Source organism: Notechis scutatus, chromosome 6 (assembly GCF_049901735.1).
Source record: "Notechis scutatus isolate UNSWTSFEM ecotype Mainland chromosome 6, rNotScu1.2, whole genome shotgun sequence".
Lineage (NCBI taxonomy): Eukaryota > Metazoa > Chordata > Lepidosauria > Squamata > Elapidae > Notechis > Notechis scutatus.
In genome coordinates, this window is record NC_142014.1 from 57107664 (window position 1) to 57121421 (window position 13758).

General features: G+C 35.7%; 1 protein-coding gene across 2 annotated transcripts in view; it reads left to right on the plus strand.

The window, feature by feature from the left end:
* LARGE1 (LARGE xylosyl- and glucuronyltransferase 1) overlaps positions 1-13758 on the plus strand; it is a 360189-nt gene that overhangs the window by 141498 nt on the left and 204933 nt on the right. For both annotated transcript variants that reach the window (XM_026694958.2, XM_087968395.1), the window contains one exon: positions 7865-8166. In XM_026694958.2, coding sequence (XP_026550743.1) covers positions 7865-8166 — 302 coding nt within the window. The remainder of the gene's footprint in view (positions 1-7864; positions 8167-13758) is intronic.

Below are 13758 nucleotides of genomic sequence, written 5' to 3' on the forward strand. Positions count from 1 at the left end.
TATTTCAGTGGGTCAGGGAGGACTTGGGTGTCTTATGAAGGTGGGCTGTTCCATCACTACCCCCCCCACAGCCTTCCTCTTTCTGAAATACCTCATGTGCACTTACTGAACCCTGCATTCGATTAGCGAATGCGTGGGCAAAAGGGAGTGATCCCATTCAAGGTACAAGATTCACTCCCACAAATCCTCAGGTTAAAAATGGAATGAGCAGGCTCCATTACATTCGTAACTTGAGGACTACCTATATTTGGAAGAAATACAGGATATAATTTGAAGGAATGAAGGCAAAAAAAAAAAAGAACAGCCATAATTGCTGTATGATTTGAAGATAAAGAATTGCTTTCATCATGGACATTAATGGCAAATGAAATTCTTTTCCATTTGTTGGAAACTTTTAAGCACTGGTTCATGATTTAAGTTCTAATTCATTTTGAGGTTTGGGGTTTTTTAAACATTGTAATTTCTTGCCTTTCGACATATTTCCAGGGACTGCTCTGCATTCAGGTATGGAACATCTGGATAACATTGGTTTGCTTACTTCAATGGTTTAGACTGTTGGATTAAGACTGTTGAGAACAAGAACCAATTCCTCCATGAATTTCACTGGTGATTGTGGAAAGATCACCTTTTATTTTAGCCTAATTTATTTCTTAATGTTATTGTGCAAATAAATTAGAAAAAGTGTAGGAGTTTGGAAGAAAACTAGAATGTAATTTTATAGATAAGAAAATAGTGTAATTTATCCTAATGCATTTATGTATATAGAATAGAATAGAATACTTTATTGTCCAAGTGTGATTGGACACACAGGGAATATGTCTTGGTGTAAATATTCTCAGTATACATAAAGAAAAGGTACATTCGTTAAGAATCAAGAATCATAACGTACACTTAATGATAGTTATAGGGTACAATCAACAATCAAACCATACTAGGAAACAGTCAATATAAATCGTAATGATACAAGCGACAAAGTTACAGTCCTACAATCACAAGTGGGAGGGGATGGGTGATAAGGAGTGATGAGAAGGTTAACAGTAATAGTAGTGCAGACTTTGTAATAGTTGAACAGTGTTGAGCAGAGTGTTGTTTGTTTAGCAGAGTGATGGCTTTCGGGGAAAAACTGTTCTTGTGTTTAGTTGTTCTGGAGTGCAGTGCTCTATAGCGTCGTTTTGAGGGAAGGAGTTGAAACAGTTTATGTCCGGGATGTGAGGGGTATGTAAATATTTTCACAGCCCTCTTTTTGACTCGTGCAGTATACAGGTCCTCGACAGAAGGCAGGTGGGTAGTAATTGTTTTTTCTGCAGTCCTAATTATCCTCTCAAGTTTGTCCTGTTGGGTTGCAAAACCAAACCAGACAGTTATAGAGGTGCAGATGATAGATTCAATAATTCCTCTGTAGAACTGTATCAGCAGCTCCTTGTTTGAGCTTTCTGAGTAGTTTCATAGAAATAGTAGTTTCATCAACATGCTTAGAATTCAAGAATATAATACAAAAAGAACTGAAAAAATTATAGCCTAGCTGGCATTTGATGAAGAAATAAAAATACACAGAGAAAAAGGAAATGGAAACATAATGAGCACAGAGGTAACATTGCACTCAGTACCCAAGAAACTCTGCTATCAGGTTATGTTACAGTAATAAATAGTATCTAGGCTGAAATCAAAGCTTAAGGGAAGAGATAGTTTTAGAAGTGTTTGAGTTAGGCATTATAAGTGTTGCTGCTGGTAGAAAGAAAGAAATGGCTACTAGACGTGAGCTACAGAACTATGAATGATCACTACCTATCTAGTGTTCAACTGGAAGTTTGCAGTCAAGATCTGCTAGTCCAAGGAAATAAGGCAGCGTCTTGTCAATTGGCTGGAGATCTATGAATAATCACAGTTGGTAGAATTATGCAGAAATGCCTCATTTTCCAGAGTTCAAATCCCACTAAGTAATTTTAGGGGATTTAACATGCTTAGGAAAAGATTTTATTAAACAGTTTTTGCAATAGTAATGCTTTCAAGAAATAACAGTTCAATAAAAACAGCACAGATGGTTGATTTAAATTCTAATAGGTATTAACACCCAATTTTCTCAAGCTTCTTTCCCAATATTGATAATGTGTTATCTTTGCCAAGCCTCTCTTCTTGATAATATACTATCTTGGTCAAGCTAAGCCCCTGATAAAATATTATTTTTTCACTCAGTACTGATAATTTTTCTCTCTTTTTTGCTGCACTTTTAGCACTGCCTTCATTTTAAAAAAGAAGAGATAGAGAATGAGCAAACCATGTTGTTAGTGGAGATGTACTTTTGCCTACTTTATAAAAAGTAGGTTGCAAAACAAAAAATATATAGGAACAAAAGGAAAAAAGGTCCAACATGAAAAGGACTTTTGGGGTTTGGTCATTCAGGTTTAGAACAATCTCACTTTAACACAACACATGTAGTGGTTTGCAGAAAATGGCACATCTTAAAAAAAAATGTTAATTAATTAAGTAATATTTTTAGATGCTTATTTCTCTCTAGCCATGTCAATTAACTTGATGACACCAATTTAATGTTCAATAGACAATCATTCCAAAAAGTTATTCATTATAATTATTTACATTCTATATATATTTCACAGGAATTGTATATCTTATTGGAACTTTATATCCTGTGTATGCATACTGCAAAATTATTATGTCAATATAGTTCATCTTTTCCTCAATCTAATTTTTTTGATTCTGTATAGTAACTAGATTAAACTATGACATTATCTTGTAAGATTGTTAACCATGTTTTTTGAATTAATAAAAAGGGTTGAATTTATGCTAATCCATCAACAAACCACAAGAGCTGATATGATAAGTCAAAAACAACTTTGCAGCTTAGTGCTATATCAGTTCTGACCAGTAGCGTTTTCATATAGTATAATATGGCTGTCCTTTTGTGTGTATATGTAATAATGATGAAATCTAGTTGGTGTTTTCCCTCTGATTGTATGTCATAGTGCAAAGCAAGTTGTTAGTGCAAAGCAAGTTATCCATATGCTTTCAGTCCTCTATTCCTGTCTAGCCCTTACCATGAAAATTTGGGTGGGAAATACTCTCAGGAGAAAATCTGAGAATATAGGACTTCCAGAGAGAAAGAGGCAGTGATATTTTCTCCAATGAGCCCAGATAAAATTTTCCAGAATAGGATAGTATGAAATCAATGACAGAATATACAGGGTACATCAAAAGTTGGAGTTGAAGATTAAGAATCTTACAAACAATATAAGTTTGGATATTCAGAAAGCAAGGCAATGATATTTATTTTTAAAAATGTTTATATAAAAGATTTACATAGATTTATGCTGTGGCTCACAAATGTATGTTACAAATACGTAACATATCTATTACATATATTCACATCATTTTATTCTGTATGAGTCCTCATGTTTCAGACTTTCACATCTCTAGTAAAAAATAAACTTCACTAAATACAGTAAATATGTACACCTTAGAAAACTACCAAAGGACTGTATTACGATTGAAGTTATGCACTGATAACTATAATGATGTTTATATTATATAAAAGGCAATAACAGTGGGATTATTTGGGTCTTGCACAACAGGCTGGATTGGAAGGAGATGGGTAACGGGAGGCCTATTTTATTTTTGTTTTGCATTGGTCATAACATGATTTTAATATTTTTAGATATTTCTAGATTTATTATTTTGATATTTTGCACAAGCTTGATAATGTTCTATAGAAAGACAGCTTAGATATACAGAAATAATGGCACCTTATTATAAGTGTGTGAACAGCTTAGGCTCTTTTTTTATTTAGTATGCTTATGATTTATAAGAGGGATAATCATGATCAATATTCTGGCCCCTTCAATCATCAAATCTATCCTGGCTACCGTTTTGACAAGGCAGTCTTTATAATGCAGTAATTGTGTGTGTGTGTGTGTGCAAATGATTTCATCACATATTGATCCACACATATGGTAGTGTTATTTAATCATAGGTGTGGAGCAATACTCTGTGTGTAAAGCAGCTTGAGCTTAGAGAATGGCCAGAGCTAAAATAGCTTACACCCAAGGTGCTGTTTCGTTAACATGCCTTTCTTAAAATGTCTTTGGCTTCAGTACATTCCATGTTTCTTCATTTCTATTTTTCAAATTATAACATTTCTTAATTACTTTGTTGAAGCAGGGCTGGATTTTGTAACAACCAAAAATAGACTTTGGGTGGTTAATATGATATGTGCTGAATGAACACACTGTTCTTAATCCCAATTATAGAGGCAGTAAAGTGCTGTCATACCATCTGACATTTCTCTGTTACAGTTATGCTTTAGAATAGATAGAGACAAGAAGACTAGGACCTCCACATATGGGAGTTGCACAGTCCACATAACCCTCTCAAGGTCACATTGTCCCCATTGCTTCCTTTCTTTAATTTGCAAGGGTTGTTTTCTTTCTTTCAGTGGCTTACTTATATTAGAATTAAAGGATGCCTTGTTTGTAGTGGAGGCATCTGGAGAAAATAGCTTGGCTTCATTTAGCAGCTCTATAGGCAGCTATCAACATTCCTCATCAGGCAGCATTCTGCAGTTCCAGCTGATGCTACGTCAGAGTGGTTTATAAATTTAGTGTAGGACACTGGGTGTGAACATTTTTGTTAGATATGGAAAGGAAATGCTTAGCATGTCTCATGATTGCTGAGGGAGAATACAGACATTATTAATAGCAGAAATCCTTCCATCTTAGCAATTGGTTAGCAATTGGTTCAAGCTGATTGCCAATAAAAGGTGCATTCCAGAAAATGAAATTTTGACCTGCTTTAAATTATGTTTTGTTGAACTTTCATTAGTCAATAATCATATTTCTATTATTGATGGATTAAATTGGAGGAATTTCTTAAGCCATTGAGAGATAAATTAAACTGTCCCTTGACCAGACCCTCACTTTAACACATTCAGTGAATGCAATTGCAAAAGCACTTTATAAGTACAATTTTAATATTATTATTATAAAAACCCAAAAATGCTAGGGAGACCATTAGATGCTACATGCAATGCAGCCACCTCATTAAATCTCAATTTCTGTGAAACGCTCAAGCCTGTTGACATAACTAGACTTCTAGAAGAAAATTAAGGATTGAAAAACTGTCTGCCATTTAGTATTCATATAAAGAAACAAAAATCAAAGAACCAAATTACAAATAGGTAAAAACATTTACTGAATTTCTTGGGATCTGGTCTCTGTTTAACAATCATTGAAAAGAGATCATGGATAATGAAAGCCATTTCCCTCTTCCGCCCTCCCTTGCATACTTAATCGGTGTATATTTATTTATATATTTTTGTCAATTGCTTACAAGATAATAGGTATAAGTAAAAAAAAAACATAGTTATGAATACATGGATACATATAAGAAAAATAAAAAAATAAAAAACAATAGGATAGGGATGGTAGGCATGTTGGTGCGCTTATGCACACCGCCTACAGACCTCTTAGGAAAGGGGTGAGGTCAATAGTAGGCATTTGGGGAAGAAACCACAGAATCAGGTAGAGTATTCCAGACATTGACCACTCTGTTGCTGAAGTCTTATTTCCTGCAATCAGGTTTGGTGTGGTTTACCTTGAGTTTGTATCTATTGTGTGCTCTTGTATTGTTGTGGTTGAAGCTGAAGTATTCATTGACAGGTAGGACATTGCAATGTATGGTTTTATATACTATACTTAGATCGGACCAAAGGCAGCGTAGTTCTAGGTTGTCTAGGTCTAAAATTTCAAGTCTGGTGGCAAAAGGTATTCTGCAATGAGTAGAGGAGTGGAGAACTCTTCTTGTGAAATATTTCTGGACTTTCTCAACTGTGTTAATATCAGATATGTAATGTGGGTTCTAGACTGATGAGCTGTATTTGAGTATTGGTCTAGCAATGTGCCATAGTTAGAAAGTTTACCCACATGCTAGCTGTGACAACTTGCCCCAAGCATCCTTTAGTTCTTTAGTTCTGCTAATTAAGAATTTTACCCAGAAAGGTTTTATCCTTCCTGCACTGCTCAGCCACATTAAGAATTTGAGGTTTATATATATTGTCACAAAGCAGCAAATACTTTGACCCAGTATAATAAAGCTATATGGAATTTGCATACACTAAGAGACTGAGATTAATTTTGTTTGCACAGAAAGAGGATCAGTTCCACTGCAGGAAATAGTGATGGTTTTTTTTTTTTCATTTATTCCGGGATAAATATGTTATTCAGACATTATGAAGCAACTTTAGAAATCGTAAGAGAGACAGAAAAAAAAAGTGCACAGACAGATGATAAAAAATAAAGGCAAGGGAACAAAAAATTAATGTGTGAGAGTATAGATTTTCAAAGAAAAGGGTTCTGCCTATGACCTACAGGTTGCATATTTCTACCTCTGCCATAAATCAAGCCAAAGATAATATGGAATGCCTGCTGTTTCTCTGTAGTGAGTAACTTTGGAGCAAAGCATAAAGTTTAAAAGAAAAATCATACACTGATGGCACCGCTCTTTCCCCCTTCACTGAATGTGTACATATATGAAACTTCTATAGAAAATAATATATGAAGTCTACCACTTACAATAATAAAAATCACATTATTAGTTGCTCACACAACTAGATGTTTAGACTGGATTCGGCATTTTCATCCATATATTGAATCGTTCCCAAGGACCTACGATAAGCATATGTTGTTTGATGGTGTTAAAGTTATCTTCACAGGATGCAAATTGTTTCAAGTGAAGCTGCCTTTTGCAATGGTGATTTTGTCAGTGCTGAAGGTGTTCAAATGGTGCTCCATATGTTTTAAGATTGCATCCAATACATCTATAACTGTTGGTACTATCTTTGCTGTCGTTTGCTTTCTACTTGATTTGCAACTCTTTGTATTGGATATATTGGATACAAAGGGATGGTACAAGATAAAAGAGGCTGCAGATGAGGAGGAATGCACATGATTCCTACAAAAAAATTATAATGCAGCAATATTTGTATAAGTGGAAAAGATTAAAGAACATAGTCAAAGAGATCAGAAAGTTTGGAATAAAATAAACAGGAAAAAGACACATAATGGTTTGAAAGTGAGCGCAATGGAATCCTCCAGTCCGGTGAATGGAATAAAAAGTAAAGTAATAAAACATTCAGGATGTGACTTTGGGAGGGAGTATTTTAGAGATGCGTGTGTGAAGGATATGAATATATTAAGAGTGGAGCTAAAATGGTATAGGAATGTCAAGAAATGTATTTGAAGTAACTGGAGAAATAGACATATATCAATATGGTTTGTTTATGAAGTATATTTGTGCAACTTGCTTAATGTGTGCGAATATTACTGCCTAATTAGAAGAATGCAATTATTGATCTATTCAAATGGAAAGTAGAAAAACATACAGCAGAATTAGTTTGTTCAGTATGCTAGGAAAAGTTGTTCATAGAATTCTGATTCCTACATCCCCCTCCTACAAACAAATTAGGTGCAAAAATTAAATTCCCCACTTCTTCTGTCCAATCTCCATCCATTTAAAAATCATATTCATATTCAAACTCATATATATATCATTCGGCTTTGTTCGGGTATTTTCCCACGTCATTATAGTTGTGCTTTTAAAGTTGTAGCAACGTTTCGGCAGAATCTCATCTGCCATCATCAGGCTTCTGTATAGTGTTTGTCTGTGAGTCAGACTTTCACAGCTGTTTCAGTTTTAAATTTGGGGCTAGCCTACTGCTGTGCTAGCCCCAAATTTAAAACTGGTGCTAGCCCCTACTGCTAGCCCCAAATATAAAATCTTGATGCTTTGGCAGAGTTTTGACAGTTTAATTCCATTTGGGACAATTTCTGTTTTGTTTTTGTTTTTCTCACTACAGATGGAAAGCCAGTGTCATTGTCTCCAATTGAATCCCAGCCCCACAGCCCTCATTACACAGCCACAAGTCAACGTGAAAGAGAAAGTTTGGAAGTTCGCATGCGAGAAGTGGAAGAGGAAAACCGTGCACTACGCAAACAGCTCAGTTTGGTCCAGAGCCGGGGCATGTCTCACCGACGAGGCAATCACTCAAAAACTTACTCAATGGAGGAAGGGACTGGGGACAGTGAGAGCCTCCGGGCTGGCATTGTGGCAGGGAACAGCTCTGAATGTGGACAACAGCCAGCAGTGGAGAAGTGCGAGGTAGGCAGATTATTTCCTAGCTAAGCAATGTTTCTAAAAGCAAATCAGCTTGATACAATTGGAATAGACTGTGCTAGCTTTTGAATCTTGACTGTGACTGCAGCAAAGAAAAAAATAAGTCCGTGATAGAGACAGAATTATCTGCTCACTTTGTTTGTCACCTGCTACAAATAGGGAAAGAGAAGATGTATTTAACTGAAACCACACGGCTCTAGTTTAAGACAGATTTAGTAGAGTCAATATGGCTATTGACTTCATCAGAGTGGCAAAAATGTTTTTTCTTTCTTTTTAAAATTTTTAGCTCACTTTTTCTTATGAACAACTCAAGGAGACAAATATACCAGTACTCCTTCCTCCTTGTTTTTTCTCCACAATAACAGCCACTTGAGGTGAGTTGGGCTGAGAGAGACTACCCTTTCAAGCAGACAAGAAACCAATACTATGAGTACTAATGCCATCTTTATTATAAGGTTACAGTAAAAGAGTCTTGCAATTCTGAAAGCACAGTTCTCTCTCTTCTTGCCATTATTTTCCAGGGAACTAGGGAGGCTCCCTTCTGAGAATATTTCCATGACCCATTTTTATTTCCCATTTCTTCTGTGGGCTATTAGATGTCTCTTATCTGACAGTTGCCCTCATGGCTCTTCCTCTCCTTATCTCTCAAGGATATTACAGTTGTGTTATTAAGATACATGCTGTAAGGTATTTGCATGTCACATATAGATATACTTTGACCTTGATCTGAGGACGCTTTTATCAAGTTTGAATACAAATTTGGTAAAAGTATCTCTTCTTTAAGGGAAAAAAAGTTTTACTAATAAGAGATGAAATCTGTTTACCAGTTTAGTGTTACAGAAATATAAGCTGGACAGAATCTATAATTAACATAACAAAACACATGTGACAGTCTGTAAATAGAGTTACATAATAAATATGGTATTAAAGAGAATCTTGAGGTATGGGGAGTACATTTTAATTGGTGTTGAAAAATATTAAAATATAACAGGAGTATAGGAATAGGACACCTAAAATCTTAGGCTAAATACATTAAGTACATTAAATAAAAACCATTAAAATCTATGAAAAGTTATAGTATGCCTACAAAACTCCTGATAATTCTATTGTTCTAAATCTCAGAAGACATAAATATTATAAAATAAATCCACCATGCTCTGCTGTGTGCTGGAAGAGCTTTGCACCATCATTGTTCTTTACTCTGTCTGTAACCTACAATGAAAATTTCAAAAATGGGGGCAGAAATTAATAAAAAGTAGATTTTAGATTGTTATGTATAATCTGAATCATATGGAAGTGATTGTAATATAGTTAATGCTTGTTTCTTCTTAATGTTTATCCCACACGATTGCACAATCTACTTTTGTTCCTGTAGTTCTTATTGTGAAGCTATCAACGCATGATACAAGACAGACATCTTTCTAAAGTGGAATTGAAAAAGTCAAGATAGTGGCCTTCTTTTTCTTTTTGTGCCGTATCCGTCATTGGACTTTGGCAATCATGTTGGCTATCCTACTTTTATCAACAGCCGCATGGAAAAGTGCTGTTGAGTTTTGTCCAAACCAGTCCCTTAGATTTTGAAGCCATGATGTTCTTCTTCTGCCCTGACCTCATTTTCCTTCAGTCTTTTTTTGGACGATTAAGTAAAGTATGCCGTATTTTTTTGGGTATTGCATCACATGTCTGGGTGTCGCATCATGATATAGTGGCCACAACAGTACAATTAAATCTCCACCTCTTTTGTGTGTGTGTGTGTGTGTCAACATTTTGTGGCCATTTGTTGCCTGCCTTTGTGGCCAAGATCTTGACTTTTTTTTTAACCACATTCAGGAGACACCCCTGCAACAAGAGCTTTGTTTTCCCAGTTGACTTGTTCCACAGCCTGAACCTTATTAGGATTGAGACATGAATAACTGAGCTGAGGTTACTCACCTGGCTTCTAGACCAACACTTTAACCATTGTTCCAACCTAGCCCTCTTTATTATAGCAATAATAAAATATAATCAAGTATACTCTTTTTTACCTTCTCTATATATCTCATTTCATATTTATACTGTAACTTGGATATATTCAGTAGGCTTGTATATGCAGTAAGATCACACTTAATAGAGTAAGCAAAGGATAACTAAATAAACAGAAGTATAAATAAACTTTGGAAATAGCTCTGAGCCTGGGGTGTCAAACTCAAGACCCACCGGACGGATCTAGCCTGTGGTGTGCTTAGATCTGGCCCGTGGCCTGCCCTGGAAACAGCAAATAACTGGCCTATGGTACTGCCTCCCCAAGTTCCATTTTCACTGTCAGAGGGCTGCAGGAGGCCGTCGTGGCCAAAAATGGAGCCTCAGTGAGTGATATCAAGTTAGCCACGCCTCTGTCTGTGCCCCCCCAGCCCCCCCCAAGGTCAAACACAACCTGAATGCAGCCCTCAATGAAATCAAGTTTGGCACCCCCGCTCTAAGCAGTCACTGGGAAACTCCTAGTGTAGTTTTGTAATGGGCGTGGTAGAAGCTAAATATCTTTCCCTGATTCCCATTCCCAAAGAATAAGGAAACAATTCCAAACACTGAACTCTGCAACAGAAACAAATTATCTTAAAAGTTTCAGATTTGTATCCCCCGGCTCCTTGTGTGTATGTGTTTTAGCTTAAAATAAAAACATGGTCCACTCTCTTTGCTGTAATACTGAATGATGCAGCTTTGTGTACACTTCTCTGAGAATTAGTCTCACTGAACATAGCAGCACTTATTTCCAGTAGGATTATACTACAAGAGATTGCTGAATCACACTTGTCAAGAGAATGGTTTTAAAAACTAAATTTTCATTATTTATCCTTCTGAATTAAAATAAATAAATAAAATCATCTTTATTTATAACAATTCAAGTCTTCCTGCATTGGTGAAGGTGGATCCTTTACAGAACTGGCTGTATGAAAGGGATAGGTTGGGCATAAGTATAGAATAGCTAAGTCTGTCATAGGCATTCAGAAGCTCAGGAATTCAGCAAATCAGCAGGTCAGGGATTTCTGCTTTTTTCTGGATGTTAGGGGGAAGGACTGTATGTTGTAACAAACTTAGCATTACACTATAATTTTGGGGTTTCTAGTTTCAAGGCAGTAGGAACTAATTTCTCATTTCACCACAGTGGCCCTTACTCTCAATATTTCTTGGGGGTTCAGGAGCCGTATGCAGTTCCAGGGCACAGAGTGTAACCCTGGCTGGGGGAAAACTTTAAGGAGCATATCACACTTAGATGGCCCCATGACTTCCAGTTTTTGACAAAACCACCTCATAAAGAACTATGAATTTGCTTAACATCCATGGATTCACTTAACAACCATGGTGCTTCACTCAACAGCTGCCAGAGAAAAGATTGTAAAATCAGGTTAGTAATGTGACCCGTTTTACAACAGCCATGACTTAATGATTATAGTGGGCAAGCTCCCTTATGATTGTAAGGTGAGGACTGACTACCTGTAATTAAAGTTATTCTCATTTTATGAGGGGCCTTCTTGCAGAACATCTTTAAAATAACCTAGAGATTGTTGTTGTTTTCCTCTGTGTTGGCTTAGAATGCACATTGTTTTGTCTGCACTTTTTTGTGGATTTAACTTTTAGGTTTTTTTTCTAAAAAGTAAAAAAGTCTATTAGCAAACTCCCATGTTTTCTTTTGTTTGAGATGAAATGTAATGGATTGAATTACTATTGTTATTATTTATGAAACTTAAATGTCACCTGATTAGGTGGCTCAAGACCCAAATATTCCTGGAAGTATGACCAGTTTTGGACAAGGGAATGACTGTTAAAAAGTTGTATAGATAAAATGGTCTTTGAGATTATAATATATTTTACCAATTAATTGCTCACCGTAGAGTAGTGTTATGCTGTAGGCAATAGTTCTGTGAAAAAGGAGACTTCCTGATGCTCGCCACCCACTCCTTTGTTAACTATTCTCAGTACTGACATGGTTCTCACTTTTTCCTTTCATAAGGTTCTCAGTAATTCAGTAGCCTGACTGCGAACTTAACAGAAACCTCCCTATCATCAGAATTGCCTTCAGGGCTTCCATCACTTATCCTATTACTAAAAATGCCAGTTATGTGTTTATATGAGAGGCTTATGTTCATTCCCTGTCAAGGATCCATTTTCCGTAATCAGCAATTATTTGAGCTGAATTGTTACTATATATTGCAGCTCAAGTGACAGCTGTGTAGAGTAGACATCATTGAAATAACTCACACTGTTACTTTTGAAAAATACTTCTTCTGACCATCTTATTACCTTACATAATAATTCGGTTAAAAAAAAAAACAAGAAAAGCTACGGGAAAAGTTTTCCTGTACCGCAGTTCATTTAGTGACTGTTCAAAGTTAAAATATCACTGACAAAAATAACTTATGACTGTTTTTTACATTTATAATTGTTGCAGATCCCCATGGTCAGAGGATCAAAGTTCAGATCCTTGTCAATTAACTCATATTTATGATGGTTGCAGTGTACCGGGATGGTGTGAGCCCCTTTTGCGACCTTCTGAAAAGCAAAGTCAATGGGGAAGTCAGATTCACTTAATAACCCTGCTACTAATTTAACAGCTGCAGTGATTCACTTAACAATGGCGGCCGGAAAGGTCATAAAATGGAGCAAAATTCACTTAACAACTTCCTCACTTAGCAACATAGTTCGGGCTCAATTCTGGTCATAAATTGGGGACTTATATTTGACCAAATTTGATAATTTTCAATGCAACATTTCAATGATTATATTTTCCTCATTCATATATCTGCCTTAACAATCACCTTTATGGATAAATTACTTGTGAAATTATCTAACAAGTCAACTTGTTAAAGGTATTTAAAAGATTAAATTAAAAAAAAAATCAGTGGCCAATTCAAGTAGGGAGGCAGGATTTTAAATAATAAAAAAAAGTGCTGAAGGAGTTTTATGAGACTGCAGAGACTGAATTAGTTCTTTGCACACTGACTGTCGTTATAGAAGAAGTTGGAAAGATGTTCATATGAGACATATTTATTTTCAGGTAGGGAAACGGAAGCGTTACATCAAAGATAAAGAATAAATATTTTAGAAATTCACTGCTGGGAATATACAAAGATAGAAGATATTGTCTTTGGGGCTTCCTATCGGGATTCCCTCTTCTAAACAAGAGGGATGTTAATATCTTTTTGTCAATGAATGAAGACATTTATTCGTACTTACTTAATTATTAAATTACTTGATATTCTCAAAGCCACACACTGGGATCTGACTCAGTGGTGTCTGCTCTTTTAGTGATCCAGTGTAAAGTAATTAACATTAGAAAGACATACTTTCATTCATTGGTAAAATTATTTTCTTCCATATTTAAATAAGAAATAAAACAATACTAAAGGAAAGTTAATTTGAAAGATTTCAGTGAATTTGGCTACTTCAGTGGGACCTTTAAAGATTTTTTTTTCTTTACATTGCCATTTTCGTCTTCTATATCTCTCTCTTGTGATGATTTATTCAGAAATAAGGCGTTGCATGCTCAATGGTCTGTCTCTAAGGCAATACATTGGAATTGCAAATTTTATAGCTAGGTGC